The sequence below is a fragment of the Mirounga angustirostris genome, unplaced genomic scaffold (assembly GCF_029215605.1).
Source record: "Mirounga angustirostris isolate CCGP_5_RB_7025 unplaced genomic scaffold, mMirAng1.0.hap1 SCAF_7, whole genome shotgun sequence".
In the NCBI taxonomy this organism is placed as follows: Eukaryota; Metazoa; Chordata; class Mammalia; order Carnivora; family Phocidae; genus Mirounga; species Mirounga angustirostris.
In genome coordinates, this window is record NW_026991715.1 from 49,089,997 (window position 1) to 49,109,108 (window position 19,112).

General features: G+C 42.3%; 1 protein-coding gene across 1 annotated transcript; it reads right to left on the bottom strand.

Moving 5' to 3' along the window:
- Nucleotides 1-12,343: 12,343 nt before the first annotated feature.
- HTR1A (5-hydroxytryptamine receptor 1A) lies at nucleotides 12,344-16,710 on the bottom strand. Its single transcript, XM_045895399.3, has one exon. The coding sequence runs from the start codon at nucleotides 16,229-16,231 to the stop codon at nucleotides 14,963-14,965; it is 1,269 nt and encodes a 422-aa protein (XP_045751355.1). The 5' UTR covers nucleotides 16,232-16,710; the 3' UTR covers nucleotides 12,344-14,962.
- Between the last annotated feature and the right edge of the window lie 2,402 nt (nucleotides 16,711-19,112).

Below are 19,112 nucleotides of genomic sequence, written 5' to 3' on the forward strand. Positions count from 1 at the left end.
AAGTGAGTGAGAAGATGGACTATAAGACAATTTAGGAAGCTGGAACAATCATGTAATCATGAACTAAAGGCATGAACTAAAACCTAAAATTGGAATGTGGGAAATTAAAAAAAAAAAATAGGAAGTGCATATATGAGAAACCTAAAGTAGAGCAATAGGGCTTGGCAACCAGGGGAAGTTGGGGAAGAACCATGAAATAAGCTAGGAGTCAGCCATTCCCATGGATCTAGTTTAGTGCAAAGCCAGACTATCTAATATTAGTAGACAACTTGATAACTCAGAGTTGCTTAACAGTTTAAGAATCTCTATTATAAAATTGCTAGTACAATTTTAGTTGTAACTATTTACCCTACTGACATCATTGCCCTCACTCCTATCACTTGTTATCTTACTTCTTGATTAAAAAAACATTGGGAACAAATTCTCTCCTGTTTATCAAAGTTTCAGTAATGAAGGATTCTACATATTCTTAGAGGCAATGGTGAAGTGGGGGAAATCAGAGCAATTGCCAGCCCTAGAATGGACCCAAGTGTTTGATTTCCCATTCCCTCAATTTCAAACCATGCCAAAGGTGGTGAAGGAGGAAGCCAGGCCAGGAGGGACCGAAAAAGAGGTCATATATACCCTAGTGTAAGGGCCAGCTCAAACTCTGAGGCTACTCTCAACAAGTACCATTTACAGCCTCCAATTCCATGCAATTTCATCTGGCTCCCGGATAGCAGATTCTCCAGTACAAGTGTGCTTTCATTTTTACTGTTCACCTTGGGGCATCCAGCTAGACCTGTAACTCTCGAATGAAACCACTGACAAGTTGATTCTCATACAATAGCTTCCTTTCTCCCCAAAGTTAGATTATCTCTACCTCTTCACATATGTCCCTTCATCTCCTGTCTCACAGAAAGTCTCCACCTCAAAGCTCAACCCTTCAATCTCTTGCTTTCTTTAAGACTTGGCTCCTTCAATGACCCCCTTATTTATGAGAATCTTCAGTTCTTCCTGCCTTCAATCTTTCTTCTTTGTTGCTTCCATTTTCCCAGTCTCTAGAGACATACTTTGGCCTCCTTTTATCTGAAAGAAAAAGAAATGTTTATGTCATTCAACCTCCTCTTTAGCTCTCAGGACAGCACAGCCTATCATGGTAGCTAGTGTTCCTCATGAAATGCCTGCATGGCCTCTCTGTGTCCCCACACCTCTCATCACAGAGCTGCTTTCTTTCTCTCTTTAAGTCTAAAATTAGGGACACCTGGGTGGTTCAGTCAGGTAAGCTTCTCCCTTCAGCTCAGGTCATGATCCCAGGGTCCTGGGATAGAACCCCAAGTCGGGCTCCCTGCTCAGCGGGGCACCTGCTTCTCCCTCTGCCTCTCCCCCAACTCCTGGGCTCTCTCTCCTCTCTCTCTCTCTCAAATAAATAAATAAAATCTTAAAAAAAAAAAGACTAAATTGAATTCTGGACATCTATCAAAAACCTGTTTCTTCTCTCCCAAAGTAGCACCTTCTGTTCTTCATTTCCCTATTTCTAGTCTATTCCAATCATCTCCCATCTCCAAATATGGGTTCCTCTCCAACACCATTTTTCACACTCAACCCATCTCCCAGGCCTCTCAGCGCTTTCCTTGCAGCCCTCCATTATTAATCATTCCCGTTTCCATCCTTCCTCCATCATACTCATCTAAACTATTCTACTGTAATATATATCTAAGTATGCTAGAGAATTCTTAAATAACCTCGTGTGTAATATAGGAACGTTTCTTGGCCATTTGTCATCTTATTGTTATCTACTTACATGTATAAACACATGAGCTTGGAAGACTGTCATTGGAAAAGCATGGTACAGATAATTTCATTTCCTTTGGGACAATTTATACATGTTATACCCATGGCAATACACCAAATCACAAGGTGCTCATTCTATAGTCCTTTTGTTTTTTGTATAATGTCATAATAATTAGTAATATCTATATTATTACAGAGTATAGAAAGCCCCTTTCAATTGTCCGAATGATAAAAGGAAAGTTCTCATTGTATCTCATGATTACCAGTCAACATAATCAACTTTCTGTCTGCTCCTGTCCTGGCTTGCTCCTCTACCACCTTTGGCATGATCCAAAATTCAAAGAATGGGGAATAAAATTTACAAGTTGGAAACTTCCTTAGGGAGACATGTAGTGCAGATTTTGAGAGCCTAATGGGGAGAGCATAATGAAAGAAAAGGATGCCTCAAAGAAAGCAAAAGCCATTGAAAATCAATTGTGTCTATTTTATAATTTTCCCAAAGACCCAAAGATGTAGGTCAGGGGCATTATTGTAAACACACTCCAAAAAACTAAGGCTAGAACGAAACTAAGTCTCTGAACTAAGGCACCAGTGATGGGCACAAGGCTTCCTCCTGGCTGCCCAGTATTGTTCAGAATATACAAGAGAGGTGTGTCGTCTTGGCCTATGTTCATTTCTCTCCAGCAGGTTTGTGACCTTGACCAAAACGAAGAGCATCTGGCAGTCACTTCATTTATCTAGCGCAACCTCACTTATCTAGCACAATCTCACTGATGGGGTATTTTATATTTTATTTTGATATATTGATCAGGATAGACTAACTTCTGTACAACCTAAAAAAAAAATCTCAGTTTAATTAAATTAAACTCACTTTTATGATAAAAACACTCACCAAAGTAGGAAAATAAGGAAATTTCCTCAACCTGATAAAGTGCAGCTATGAAAAATCCATAGTGAACAACACACAAAATGGTAAAAGTCTGAGTGCTTTCCCAACATGACCAGGAAGAAGATAGGATATCTGGTCTCATCATTTTCTTGCAATCTTTTACTGGAGGTTCTAGCCAGGAAATTGGGCAAAAAAAAAAAGAAAAGAAATAAGGCATACAGACTGGGGGAAGAAAAGAAGTAAAACTATTCCTATTTACAGATGACACAATGTTGTGTACAGAAAATCCTAAGACATTCCCTAATAGTGTATTATAATAAACAAAACTGCAGAATAAAACATCAATATACAAATATCTACCGTGTTCTATACAATGAACAATTTGAAAAGAAATAAAGAAAGCAATAAGCTTCCAGTTATGGAACAAATCAATCATGGGGATGAAAGGTACAGCATAGTGAATATAGTCAGTGGTATTGTAATAGCGTTTTATGGTGACAGATGGGAGCTACACTTGTGGTGAGCATAGCATAACCTATAGAGTCTCTGAATCACTATGTTGTACACCCAAAACTAATGTAACACTGTTCATCAACTATACTTCAATTTTAAAAAGATATTTTAAATTTTTTTAAAAAGAAAGCAATATTTTATTTACAATACCATCAAAAAGAAGAAAATACCTAAGAATGAATTCAACAAAATGAATGCAGACTTGTACTTTGAAAGCTACAGAACGCTGTTAAAATAACTGAAAGCATCCATGATATGTTCCTGATCTTAAGGGAAAGGCTCTCAGGTTTTCCCCATTGAGGGTGATATTCACTGTGGGTTTTTCATAGATGGATTTTATGAACTTGAGGAATGTTCCCTCTATCCCTATGCTCTGGAGAGTTTTAATCAGGAACACGTCAAGGATGCCCACTCTCACCACTATTGTTCAGCATAGTACTAGAAGTCCTAGCAACAGCAATCAGACAACAAAAAGAAATAAAAGGCATTCAGATTGGCAAAGAAGAAGTCAAACTCTCTCTTTTCACAGACGACATGATGCTTTATGTGGAAAACCCAAAAGACTCCACCCCCAAATTACTAGAACTCATCCAGCAATTCAGTAATGTGGCAGGATACAAAATCAATGCACAGAAATCAGTTGCTTTCTTATACACTAACAACGCAACTGTAGAAAGAGAAATTAAAGAAACGATTCCATTTACAATAGCACCAAAAACCATAAGATACCTTGGAATAAACCTAACCAAGAGGTAAAGGATCTATACTCTAGGAACTACAAAACATTCATGAAAGAAATTGAAGAAGACACAAAAAGATGGAAAAATATTCCATGCTCATGGATCAGAAGAATAAACATTGTTAAAATGTCTATGCTACCCAGAGCAATCTATACCTTCAATGCCATCCCGATCAAAATTCCAATGACATTTTTCAAACTGCTGGGACAAACAATCTTAAAATTTGTATGGAATCAGAAAAGACCCCGAATCGCCAAGGAAATGTTGAAAAAGAAAAACAAAGCTGGGGGCATCATGTTGCCCAATATCAAGCTATATTACAAAGCTGTGATCACCAAGACAGCATGGTACTGGCACAAAAACAGACATATAGACCAATGGAACAGAATAGAGAACTCAGATATGGACCCTCAACTCTGTGGTCAAATAATGTTTGACAAAGCAGGAAAAAACATGCAATGGAAAAAAGACAGTCTCTTCAATAAATGGTGCTGGGAAAATTGGACAGCCACATACAGAAGAATGAAACTCGACCATTCTCTAACACCATTCACAAAGAGAAACTCAAAGTGGATGAAAGACCTCAATGTGAGACAGGAATCCATCAAAATCCTAGAACAGAACATAGGCAGTAACCTCTTTGACATCACCCACAGCAACTTCTTTCAAGATACATCTCCAAAAGGTAGTGAAACAAAAGCAAAAATGAACTTTTGGGACTTCATCAAGATAAAAAGCTTCTGCACAGCAAAGGAAACAGTCAACAAAACAAAGAGGCAACCCACAGAATGGGAGAAGATATTTGCAAATGCCACTACAGATAAAGGGCTGGTATCCAAGATCTATAAAGAACTTCTCAAACTCAACACCCAAAAAACAAATAATCAAGTCAAAAAGTGGGCAGCAGATATGAAAAGACACTTCTCTGAAGAAGACATACAAATGGCTAACAGACACATGAAAAAATGTTCATCATCATTAGCCATCAGGGAAATCCAAATCAAAACCACATTGAGATACCACCTTACACCAGTTAGAATGGCAAAAATGGACAGGGAGAGAAACAACAAATGTTGGAGAGGTTGTGGAGAAAGGGGAACCCTCTTACACTGTTGGTGGGAATGCAAGTTGGTACAGCCACTTTGGAAAACAGTGTGGAGGTTCCTCAAAAAGTTAAAAATAGAGCTACCCTATGACCCAGCAATTGCAGTACTGGGCATTTACCCCAAAGACACAGATGTAGTGAAAAGAAGGGCCATATGCACCCCAGTGTTCATAACAGCAATGTCCACAATAGCTAAACTGTGGAAAGAGCCAAGATGCACTTCAACAGATGAATGGATAAAGGAGATGTAGTCCATATATACAATGGAATATTATTCAGCCATCAGAAAAGATGAATACCCAACTTTTACATCAACATGGATGGGACTGGAGGAGATTATGCTAAGTGAAATAAGTCAAGCAGAGAAAGTCAATTATCATATGGTTTCACTTATTTGTGGAACATAAGGAATAACATGGAGGACATTAGGAGAAGGAAGGGAAAAATGGGGGAGGGGATTGGAGGGAGAGATGAACCATGAGAGACTATGGACTCTGAGAAACAAACAGGGTTTTAGAGGGGAGGGGGAGGGGGGATTGGTTAGCCCGGTGATGGGTATTAAGGAGGGCACATACTGCATGGAGCACTGGGTGTTATACGAAAACAATGGATCATGGATCACCACATCAGAAACCAATGATGTATTGTAAGGTGACTAACATAACATAATAAAATTTAAAAAAAAATAACTCAAGGCAGACTTAAATATGTGGAAAGACATTCCATGTTCATGAATCTGAAGATTTAATATTGTTAAGATTATGATATTCCTCATATTGATCTACATACAGATCCAATGCAATCCCTATTAAAATCTCAGCTTTCTTTTTTTTTTTCTGAAATTGACAAGCAGATCTTAGAGTTCGTATGGAAATGTAAGGGGCACAATAACTGAAATGTTCTTGAAAAAAAGTTCCTATATTCTGATTTCAAAACATTACAAAGCTGTAGTAAACAAAACTGTATGATACTGGCATAAAGATACACATACAGATCAGTGTAATAGAATTTGGAGTCCAGAAATAATCCCTTACATTCCTGCACAATTGATCTTCATCAAGAGTGCTAAAAATAATTCCATAAGGAAAAATAGTTGTTTCTTCAACAAATATATGGGAAGTGCAAAAATCTGAAGTTGAGTACAGTGTTTACACTATACACAAAAGTCAACTGAAAATGGATCAGCTACCTAAAAGTAAAAGCTAAAAGTATACAATCCTTAAAAAATAGATATGAGTAAAACTTTGTGACCTTCTTAGATACAACACAAAAAGCATAAGCAACAAAAGAAAAAATAGATAAATTGGACTTCACCAAAATTAAAAACATTTTCACTGCAAATGATAACATCAAGAAACTGAAAAGACAATAGAATTGAAGAAAATAATATCCAAATCATCTTCTCATAAGAGTCTAGTATCCAGAATATAGAAAAAAACTTCTACAAAAAGACCACCTGAGTTTAAAAGTGAGAAAAGAATTTGAATAGCTATTCCTGATAAGATATACAAATGGTCAATAAACACATGAAAAGATGCTCAATATCAATGGTTATTAGAGAAAGGCAAATAAAACCACAATGAGATAGCACTGCAGATGGACTAGGATGACTATCATCAAAAACACAGAAAATAACAAGTCCAGGCAAGGAGACATTGGAAGGGACCATTTTACATAGTTGGTAATAATGCAGAAAGGCAGAAAAGTGCAGCCACTTTGGAAAACATTTTCTAAGTTCCTTAAAATGTTAAACATATGGTTGGCACATGACTCAGCAATTCTACTCCTAGCTTTACATCCAAGATTATGAAAACATTCCCACACAGAAATTTGTACACAAATGTTCACAACAGCATTATCCATAATAGTCAAAAAGTGCAAACAACCCAAATGTTCATTAATGGATGAATAAATAAAATGTAGTAGATCTATAAAATTAAATATTATTTGGCAATATAAACAAATAAAGTATTGATACCTAATACAACATGGATAACCTTTAAAGCATTATGCTAGGTAAAATAAGCCCTTTACAAAAGACTACATATTATATGAAATATTCTTAATGGGCAAAGTCATAGAGACAGAAAGTAGATTAGTGGTTGCCTGGAGCTCTGGGTTTAGTGGGAAATAAGGAGCACGGGTTAATGGATACGGCACTTATTTCGGAGGGGTAATAAAAATACTCTAAAATGGATTGCAGTGAGGGACGCCTGGGTGGCTCAGTCGGTTAAGCATCTGCCTTCAGCTCAGGTCATGATCCCAGGGTCCTGGGATCGAGTCCCGCATCGGGCTCCCCGCTCTGCGGGGAGCCTGCTTCTCCCTCTGCCTCTGCCTCTCTCTCTATCTCTCATGAATAAATAAATAAAATCTTTAATAAATAAATAAATAAATAAATAAATAAATAAATAAATAAATAAATAATAAAATGGATTGCAGTGATGGCTGCCCAGCTCTGTGAATGCACTACACCCCTTCAAATCGTATACTTTAATGGGTTAATGAAAAGAATGTGAATTATATCTCAATAGACCTGTTTTCAAAATTAAACTAATATACAACATAGCAAGATGCCAGTGGTAGCATAGTAGGACATTACATTCGGGTAACCTGGCTTGCCAAGGCAGTTTTTTTTCCCCCCACTATGTAGAGTATATGCCAGAGTCTGGGGATTATAGGGCTATATGAGACTTAGTAAGACCCCATCCCCATTCAGGGCTTCTCATGACCTCCCCGCTAAGAGGCTGAATACAAATACTTTCAACCTAAAGGAGTCTGCTGTCAAGGACAGAGAAAATTCTAGAATTTGAGCACACAAATTCCTAAATCTTCAATTTTTGGTATTTCCTGTTGGAAATATACCCTTTGTAGATTTCATAGTAAATTGTATCAGATTTAAGATTTATTTCTTCAAGTGCTCATTTTCTCCAAGCCTCAACCTCACACCTCTGGTAACTTTTTCAAGGTGCCCATTCAAATGTTACCTTATCAGTGAGCCCTTCCTTGCACATCCTATGAAAAATAGGAACACTGGGGCGCCTGGGTGGCTCAGTCAGTTAAGTGTCTGCTTTCAGCTTAGGTCATGATCCCGGGGTCCTGTGATCAAGCCCCACATCGGGCTCCCTGCTCAGCGGGAAGCCTGCTTCTCCCTCTCCCTCTGCTGCTCCCCCTGCTTGTGTGCTCTGTCACTCTCTCCCTTTCTTTGTCAAATAAATAAATAAAATATTAAAAAAAATAGGAACACTCTTGCCCTCCATCTCAATACTTGCTATATATCATACTCTAGTTTATTTTTTCCCATAATACTGAGCACATCAGTGTGTGTGTGTGTGTGTGTGTGTGTGGTTTTGTTAATTTTTTCTTTCCTTTTTTGGAATGTAAACTCCTTAAGGCATGAGACTGTATCAGTTAGCCTTTTCAGCATGACAAATTACCTTCAAAATTTAGTGCCTTAAAATAACAACCATCTATTTTGTTCACAAGTCTGTGCTTTGACAATTTGGTAATAAATGAAGGTGGGAGGTTTCTCTGGTGTTAGCTGTGCTCACTCTTGCATTTGCAGTCAGCTTCTGAGTCACTTGAGATCTGGCTCGTCCATGATGGCTTTAGCTGGGATGACTCTTGGTCTCCAGCAAGTGAGCCCATGTTTGTTTACGTGGCAGTTGCCCAGGATTCTGAGGGAGCACGTGGAAGAGTGCGAGGCCTCATGAGCTGTGTGGTCAGTTCAATCTGGCCTGTTTTATTGGTCAAAGCAAGTCACAAGCCAACCCAGATTCAAGTGGTGAGAAAGCCTCCAGACCTTTGTAGGAGAAGCTAAAAGTCAGACTGCAAAACAGTTCAGTAACTGTAGCATTTTTACAAATAATCTACCACAGACATTTCATCTGCTTTGTTCACTGCTGTGTCCCAAGCACATAGAACAGTGTCTGGCCCACAGGTCGTCCTGAAATATTAGTTGAACGAATGAATGAATCATCTGCCCACTATTCCTGAACCAGAGGCTGTCCCAGAAATTGCCTCTTTTCCATTGCAAATCCTTACAATGCAACATCTACTTGCAGGAAACCACATTGTTTGTGAATATTTGCAACTGGAGTTCTGTCTCTACTGTTCTGTGGAAGTTACAATCAGCTTCCACCATTTGCCTTCTCTCTTACTTAGTTCTCATAACGTCAGTGCAATTGTCCCCAGAAACAATGAAGCATACCAGATTTCAGAAAATGCTTCTCATCCAAGGACCATAGAGAAGTTTCAAAACACTTCCTCCTCCACAGCTATCCAACCTGTAAGATAGGTGAGTCCTATGATCTACTCCTTCCTTTCCCCGTTCCTCCTCCCAGCCAGCCTGTTACCTCTTCTTTCTTCAAACTTGAATCCAGCTGAGACACAACAGAACAACCAATTACCAATGCAAGACATCTCCGTGAAATCCTGCCCTGGGGAACTTTCCAAAAGCTGGACAATTGTGCAGTGTTACAGGTAGGCATCATAGAAATGACTGAATCAGTTATTGAAGTGTCTGGTGACCCAACTCATTTCCCCATCCCTGCCATTACCACAAAGCACAGTGAGATGGAAAATAGAAATAAGTCACTGCATAGTCTAGCCTCCTGGATCTAGATTTTCTAGGAAAATCTGGCTTAAGGATCAAACAGGTCTGCCATTGTTCTTGATAACTGGACTTGAAGAGTAAAGTGCTCTCCACTGGGTCAACTGGACAGACTCAATCTTCTAGGCTTCATGTACCCTTACCACACTGCCCATCATGGTCTGTTTGGGTTACCCTCCTTGAAAGGCTGTTGTAGTACCTTGGAATTGTGGCCTCTCCAAAAAAACAACATATTCCACTAAAAGAAAAGAAAAATGTATCAACAATCAGGGTATTGATCCAAGCATTGTTCTCTGAAGATCATTCCTCACATACTCTCCCAAATGACAAACTGTTTCAATACTGTAACATGTATCAATCCCTTTCCAAGAAGGCCCCTGCTATCTGGGGCTGGAAATTCTCTTAGCAGAGAACAAAGCTTTTTTTATATTTACAGATCAAGTTAAAAAAAAAAAAAAAGACCCAGAGGAGAAGTCACTCTTGACTTCCCCTTTTCTGTCATTGCCCACATCTCCAAGGCACAAAGCCTTCTCTGCTTCTTCAACTCCCTCCCTCCTCACGTCCAGACACCAAGTCCTGCCAGTTCTTTCTTTGATGTCTAACTCGTTTTCCATGCCTTCTGCTGACATCTCACAATCAGGTCTTCATTATTTCACCTGCGTCACTGAAATCAACTCCAAACAGAACACTTCTGTCTTCATTCTTAATGATCCACACTGACTAACACTATAGTTCTAGTTTTTTAATCTGGAATTATAATGATTCCACATATGATCTCTAGCATTTTCTTCTATACCTACCCGCTGCTATGTTAATCTCTTGCTTTGGCTAAAGTGGTCTAATTGGTATTTCTGAAAGGATCTGCTATCCCAAATTTCAATAGTATATTGTGTGAAAATCACTTGGCAAAAACTTAAGCATTACATAAGTATGAATTATTCTGTCTTGTACCTACCCCTGATCAATCTTTTGTCAACATTTAATAGTTTAATAATTCTCTCCCTATTCATATGCTGTGCTCTTACTCTGTCAAAACATTCTTCCTCTTATCTAGCTACCCCCAACTGCCATTTCTCTGACTTTATAGATTCATCTTTTCTCACTCTTCCCAGACCCTTCTGATACAATGCATGGGAAGCCATGAACCTGAATCTTTTTCCAGGATCTCCTCAACCAACCCAGGCTACCAGTATCCAGCAATGCAATAACAAATTTCATCCCAGGCCCCCTCTTGACAAGAAGACAGGATCAGGTTGTCTTTGGCATCTCATAAAGAATGTCTGCCTTTTCATACCACCCCCATCCATGTGCCCACAGCTCAGTCCTGGATGCGTTATGCAGCTTTCCCTACCTAATCTTTCCTACCCACCCCCAGCTCATAGTGATCTTTGTCCCCTGAATTCTTACAGAGCCAAACTCTTGTGACTTGCCCTGTTGAGATCATATTAATATTCTACCAATAGTATTCCATTAGCCTTCGTAGCTTGTTCTTATATACCCTAATAGGTTGGAAACTCCTTCAAGGTGACAAAAGTATCTTATATTAATTTGTAGACCCATGTGTCAACATTATTTAATGGAGCCTGACACGTGGTGGCTCCTAATTTGTTATCCAGGCTTGTTAGTCACTGGAAGTGAATGATAATGATTTTCTTTCTCAATTTGAGTGTTGATAGAGACTCAGGAAGGCCTGTAGAAAACAGAAAACCATTGTCCCCTTGGAGGAATAGATGCCAGAGCAGAGAACAAGGGCCAAGAAGGGAGATACCCAGAATCTAAAAGACAAATGTTCCAAAGGCATCATTTTACTCAAGGTCAGGGACACATTAATGGAACAGTTTTCAGATGAGAAATTCTAGACAGCTTTTCTTCTCCCCATTCCCCTGTCTTTACTCTTCATTATTGGGAGAACATGTGTATACATATAGTGTATGTACAAGGCTTCCTGCAGCTTCAGAGTGCTCTCTTCTGGGGACAAAATATCCCTGACCTTTGTGTTCCCCATGGGTTGTACCGGGGCTCAGCATGCCCTGCAGCCATCATTCTGATAGCAGAAAGCAGTGGAATTAACAAACATACCATGGGAAACAAGAGGCATTGCTAATGATTCTAACAGGGGGAAAAGAGAGCATAAAAATTAATTTTAGCATAGTAATAGATCTTCCATACAGAACCCCACTATCAAGTGAGACCCAGACAGAAAGGAAAATGCCTCTCCACCTTTAACTGAGTGACAAATGCCAAAACAATGCATTGCTTTACTTGAAACGAGGGGAGGCTATTTTCTTCTAGCTACAAGGTGTGGGAAGACAGAGGAGGGGCATCAGACTGTCCACTGCTTTAAAAACACAGGATGTGGTTGTGTTTGTTGCTTTCACCAGAGGCTGCATTTCTCTTCTGCATGGCCTCCACCCTGTCCATATTAATTAGACAGATGTCTAAGTCTTAACCGTAGGTGTCAGGGAAAATTCATGGTTTCATGGCTAAACGATGAGACGTGACCTCTCTTTTCAGAGACAGGATTTTTTAAAAAAGAAATCACTCATTTAGAATGAGTTTCATATCCCTGATGTGTATAGCAGAATCTTCTCCTGATGATTGTATTTTTTCACTTCAATTTTTAAATAATACAAATAAATACAAGTAGACAGTAATTCCGATTAAAATACAGATGCATGGGTTACTGATATCGGTTTATTGTAGCATTACCATTAATAAAGTCCTTTATTGTCACAGAGAAAAGTGAAGGCCAATTTTGATGCATATATGCTTTGTCTTAATACAAAGACTAAAAGAAATAAAAAGCATCAGGGGCTGTTGACTGCTATGCACTTATTCCCCAAATTTCTCTATTGCCTTGGCAATTATGCTCCAGTTGGATGCTCCTTCCTCATTTTGATGTAATTCCTCTGAAGTAGGAAGAATAAATGTCCAAAAACCATTGCCATACAGTTCTGTAAGAGATACAAATAAATGGAAGACTCAAGACTTTGAATGTAATACTTGCTGGCCAAGGCATAATTTGGATAAACAAATTTTGAACTTGAATTATTTTACATATATAATTCGTTCTAAAATTAAGGAAGACACACAGAAAAGTGCATTTTCATACAGCTGTACTGAAATTATTGTGAGCAAAAAAAGAAATTGAATTTTCAAATGAATAATTTTTGGACTGAAGAAGTCTACCTTAGCCCCTTATCAGCATTACATATGCATAAACAAACCATCCACGAGTGTCCAGAGTTCTTATACTTTATCTTAACTGGATGTGATGCTTATTCTCAGTTTCAGTTAGAGAAAAAGATACCAAATGGAGTCTTTGTTCTGTTGACAAGAGAATGGCTTCAGTGATAGAGCTGTCTTTTCACCTTCTTAATCCTAAACACAAGTGAACTTTCCATTGGCAACTTTTGCAACACTGTTCTCAAAACAGCCGACGCAATCATTCAAAAGGTCCAGTTGAAGGGAGAGGAGAGTAAAAATCAGTAACTTTGTGCAATTACTGGAGAACGCAACCGTTAGTCATCAGAAAATTAGAGGCTACATCTAACTAACAAACCTCTTGATCCCAATCCTGTGAATGGAAATTTACATTCAAAAGGAGCACCAAAATCACTTCCCTTCTGGGGGCAGTAAAGATTATAACTGTTTCTCAGCAAAAGTGGCAAGGTTGAAAGAGTAACTTTTGTGGGGGAGAAAGCTTGGAGTGCTCCACATATTCAAATGGCAAGAAACTGGTTTGTCCTAGACCTGTGGCTCACATCAGGCCAAGGATGTGAAACCTAACCCTGTACAAGATTCTCAGGGACTCCTCAGCGAGAGTACCCCTAACTAGTCTTTGGGGCCCCATTATTTAAAGTAACTGCCTGTGAAGTCACAGACGGTACTAAACCCATCGGGGCCCATTTGATTGGAAGCCTGGAATTCCTATTTGGAAAGCAAAATCCTGGTAACTGGGTGCTGGACGTCCTACAGAATAAATCCCGTGTAGTGTTAGGACGCGCTTAGCAGAACTATTCTATCCGAAAGGACAGTCGGTTACTAGGAGGAAGGAGTCTACATCCTTTGGATGAAACTGCCCTTTCGGCTTCCACGAGCAGCGCCATCTGCAGGCCGGGCCGCGCGCACTGACGTCTCCTCCCTCTTAAATGCCCGACACCACCCCCTTTGGCTTCCTCCGTCCCGCTCCTCCCGCCGGACCTAGCTCCAGCGGCTTCCGCAGACCCCCGCGGTTTATCCGCCCTTGTGCGCGTCCCGCGGCGTAGGCGGAGGAATGGCTGCAGTCGGTTGAGTTTCTTGCGCGCGCGCCGAGCGCACACCAGACAGCCCCTGGCTGCGGAGGCGCGGGGCCGGTAGGCGGCCGGGCGGCCAGAGCACACACACCTTGGCCGGCGGGCCCAGCCCGCGGTAGGTAAGTGGCGACTCCAGAACGTGCAGACGCGCCAGCAGCCTATACAAACAAGTCCGTTCTCCCTTCCCACTGACTGTCAGTTTCTTTGGTGAGTGCTGACGCCAAGGCAAGCACGGATAAAAAATCGTTCCGCACTCCCTCCTCGCTCTCCCCCACTGGCCCAGCCTTGCTTGTACTTACAAGTCCACTCTAAGAGACAGCTTCTGGCCACTTGTTTGGAGTCCAAGAAAACAGAGCTGGGGGCTGTGCGCGGAAGAGTTACTCTGCAAGTCTACACAGGGAGGCGGGGATTACCAGGGACACCACAGTCAATGGGAAAAACAGACCCTCCAGCTTTTCCCGACTAGCAAACCTATGCAGAGGGACTAAGGGGGTCATAAAGAGAAGCTGGAAAGAAGGGATGAAACTGAAAAATAAAAGTGAGTTTCCAGGGAGAGGGCGGGACAGAGTTGGGAATAGGGAATGAAGCAAACTCCTGAACCTTAAATCCAAGTTCTAGCAATGGGGCGATCAGGTGGGAGCCGTTAGTGGACGCGGCAGCTGGGTGTACTGTTTTTCTGTGTAGATTTTTTGCCTTGAACGGCTGAGGCTTAAACTTCCGCCGCGAAGATTTGGGTGCAGAAGAGGGACGAGGCAAGTGCAGGGATCAGAACTGATTCTGAGGCCAAAGTCTGAGCCAAGGTCGCTTATCACAGATCGGGGAGTTTCCCAAGCCCTCCAGACCCTCCGCTGGGGCTCTTTGCACAAAGAGCACTCCCTCCGTCCGAGCAGGGGATTGGGCGACGGAGGAGGAGGGACGAGGTCTGGAAGCGGGGGACCCCGAGCAGCCGAGAAAGAGGAAAAGTAGCGAGGTGCTGATTCCAGAGGGCTGGAGGAGGCAGAGAGGATGGGGCGGGCCTACTCGCCGACTACTCCACCATCATCGGCGGCAGAACTTGCACTTGATGATCTTCTTAAACGCGTTTTGGAAGTCTTTGTTGAAGTAGGCGTAAATGACAGGGTTGAGCAGAGAGTTGGAGTAGCCCAACCAGTTGATTATGGCGCCCAAAAGGGTGGGCATGTGGCAGCTGCTCTCGCAGAAGGGCAGGACCAGGGCCACGATGAAGAAGGGCAGCCAGCAGAGGATGAATGTGCCCATGATGATGCCCAGCGTCTTCACCGTTTTCCTCTCTCTGGCCAGGGCCATCTTGCGCTTGGCCTCCGCGTTGCGCTCATTCTTCTTCTCGAAGGAGGCGGGGGCGCAAGGGATAGCACCCGCCTCGCTGGGCAGCGGCAGGTGCTCTTTGGAGTTGCCCACCCGGTGCACTTCAATCACCTCCAGGGCGGCGCCCTCGTCACCCTGCCTCACGGCGCCATTGGTGCACAGACCCCCCCCTGCCTTGTTCTCCACACCCTGCCTCCATTCTCTGCTCCCCGGCTCGCCGTTTACACTCTTCTTGGGCTGTGGGGCTGGCGATACCCCAAAGCGGGTGTCCGCTCCCTTCTTCTCCACCTTCTTGACTGTTTTGCGGATGCGGAAGCGCGCAGCTCGGAAGATGCGTCCGTAGAGAACCAGCATGAGCAGCAGTGGGATGTAGAAAGCGCCAAAGGTGGAGTAGATAGTGTAGCCGTGGTCCTTGCTAATCGTGCACGCGTCGGGGTCCGAGCGGTCTTCGGGGGTGCGCCAACCCAGCATGGGCGGGATGGAGATAAGGAAGCCAATGAGCCAAGTGAGCGAGATGAGCGCAGCGGCGCGCCGGGGCGTCCTCTTGTTCACGTAGTCGATGGGGTCCGTGATGGCCCAGTACCTGTCCAGTGCAATGGCGCACAGGTGCAGGATGGACGAGGTGCAGCACAGCACGTCGAGGGCAATGAACAGGTCACAGGTGACCTGCCCCAGTGTCCATTTGTTGAGCACCTGGTAGAGCGCAGCCATGGGCAGCACCAGCACCGACACCATGAGGTCGGTGACAGCCAGCGAGCCGATGAGATAGTTGGCCACGTTCTGCAGGGAGCGTTCCAGGGCGATGGCGGCCACCACGCACGCATTGCCCAGCACCGCGCAGAAAATGAGCGTGCCCAGCAGCAGTGAGGTGATCACTTGGTAGCTGAAGGTCACGTCGGAGACGCCAGTAGCGTTGCCGCGTGTCCCGAAGGGACCCCCGGACACAGTGGTGTTGTTGCCCTGTCCCGGGCTGAGCACACCCATGCCTGCGCGCCCGGCGGGGGGAGGGGGAGGGGAGAAAGTGCTGCGTTAGGATCCCCCTCTCCCCTCCCCCTGGGGTCTTCCACCCCTCTCTCCTGGGGAGTTTCAGGTGGAGGGAATGCAGAGACTCAACGGGAAGTGCTTACTGCTCAGGCGAGGGCATCTCCGAGGAGCAGCTTCCAGGCGCTCCCTGGGCTCCCTGGGTCCAGAAGGCTCAGAGACTCCAGCTGGGAAAGGAGTTCGCCAGAGAACAGCTCCGGGACCTCTGGGCGTTGGAGAGGTGGCTGGAACGTCTGTTTCTCACTGTCCATTTTACTTTGCCGCTGCCCAACTGGCTGCCGGAGCTGGAGTCTCCCCACTAGCAAACAGTCTTCAATCTTAGAAGTATCTGGAATAGAGAAACCTCGTCCTCTAGGGTCACTCTGTGACTCTCCTCTTCCTGCTTCTCTCCCTTTCTCTTTTCTACTCTCTCTTCCTGTCTCCTCTCTAGAAAGCTTTCTCCCCCTCTTTCTCCCTCTCCCTTCTCTTTCAGTCTCCCTCTTTCTTCCCCTTTATCCTTCCGTGTGTCGCTCCGACAGCTCTGAGAGTGTCCCTCCCTCCCACGTTAACCCTCCCCTCCTAACATTTGCCCAACCCTGAGTGTCTCTCTCCTCTGGGTCCCCGCCCACCTCTCCCTCTAGCTCAGCGTCTTTTCGTTCTAGCCCCTTTTGGTCGGCAGAGATTCAGAATTCCCTTCCACCGGATCTGCCGCCGGTCAGACCAATATTAGAACATATAACTCCGCCTCTCACCCAGCTAAACTCGAGAGGAGAAAAAAATCCTAACTATCCGTTGCTTCATATTTCTGTCAGATTATTAAGTAGAGTTAGCAGCAACAGAGTGGCAATAGGAAATGAGAAAAGGAGCCACATGGAGCCTGAACGGGGAGGTAGACTGTCCCGGGTTCGTCTGTAAATTATTGTTAATTGATGGAAAGAAGACAAAGTGTTTCTTAGCGTTTTAAATAAGCCAGCCCGTTCATTATCTGACAGTCCAGCCTGACTCCCTTGGGGAGGATGTTGCCTGTGGCTTTATTTTTTTAACCTTGGGTAATTGGGGGGAAAGGAATTATAAAGGACGTGTCAACGGACAGGTAAACACCTGCATCTCAAAGTGAAGGAAAAAAACTCAATTCGGTATGTATTCTACACACATACACATGCCTTTCCATTACCATTACCTTTTTAATTTCAATAAACATTGCCATGTTTCATAGCTTTGTGGAGAGTAAATGTAGGGAAGGGAATCTTTTGCCTGTATTCTGTAAATAAGATTGGGCATTTTATATGGCCTTTTGCTTCTTCTTTACCTGAGCCTGCAAACCTCTAGGGGAACTTGGTGGAACCCCTGGTCGCTGGCCCATAGTTTCTCTTAAGCGCTGATATCGGCTTCAGCACTTGGGACAGCTCTAGGCAATAAGGGCTTATATCGCCACCTTCCGGCAAATGCTTTGGAGAGCCCACCTAGAAACCCTTGGCTTGCAGAAATGAAGCAGGTATTGAGGCAATCCCATAACTCCATGGAAGAAAAATACGGTTATTAAAAGAAAAGTAATATTGAATTTTGTATTACTTCTTCTATTTTCTTTAAAAATTTCTTTTATTGCCCTCTTTTGCTCTTAATCTTGTATATCAAGCCTATTCTATTCTCTAGCTCTTTTTAGAAAGCCTGCAGAACCAGCCATTCAGAAGTTATATCTAGGAACGAGGTATTAAGAGACCTAGGCAAATATCTTCACTTGTGTTGGTTTTGTGCTGACAAAGGCTGCACTTTGTAACTCATACACTTACATACATTCATTAATGGGGGGAAAACAGTAGTGGATTTTGCAAAGGGGAATGACAACATAGAAAATAAATAGACTATTATGGGTTGGTTCTAAGCTGTTTCTTTTACCAAGAAAGGCACATTTAATCCCATCTGAATATAGGTAAAGAATGGGACTCCCAATCTCCTAGGAAAAAAAACATGTAACACATCAAAGTTCACTCGTAGATGCTGATTACATGACTCAAGCGAAGGAAAAGCACAGAATGCAATCCTACAAGCAGATGTGACTAGGTATGACTCTAGTTAACATGCACAGATTCACCTCAGATAGCAATAGTCTTGGTACTGTCTTCAAATTTGAGCTGAATTTTATGACTTTGAATTCTCCAAGACCAAACAAAAGAGCAATCACCAAAGTGTCAAAGAAAATCTAATTGGGCTGAGGCATACAGTACAGGGCAATGTGTTTGGGGATGGATTGTTTTACAATGCAGTGCTGGGCACAGTTCCCACTCAATCATTTCAGCATGCCACAATAATGAACCTGACATTTATAATGATTCATGGCATTGAAAAGAAAGAGATAAGTATACACAGCAATACTGACTACAGACTCTGAAATGTCTTTTTAAGATTTGTGAAGGTGCTGATTCCCCTTTTTAAATATCCTCACAAAAATGGAACTAAATAGCTTTATTACAGTACAGTTGCAGGCTCAGAAATTATAGTAGGAAAATAACTAAAATATGGATTCTCCAAAGATGAAATTTTGGAAATAGAGTTGATAACATAAAATAAAAGTAAAATAAAAGAAATTTAAATTTTAAAAAGCAAACATATACATATCAAAGGCATCCTTAAATAGGAATCCTGTCAAACTTAGTACATACAAATATATGTCAGTAGATATGTCAGTCAGGAATATATATTCATTGATTGGATCCCATGTGGTTTAATAGCTGACATATTTATTTTTTCCTTTTCAGGAAAGCTAAAATTATTTAAATCTGGAATTAATTATATTCATGAAGTCTGGTATTTGCTATTCTGCTATAATAGTCTACAATGAAGCATT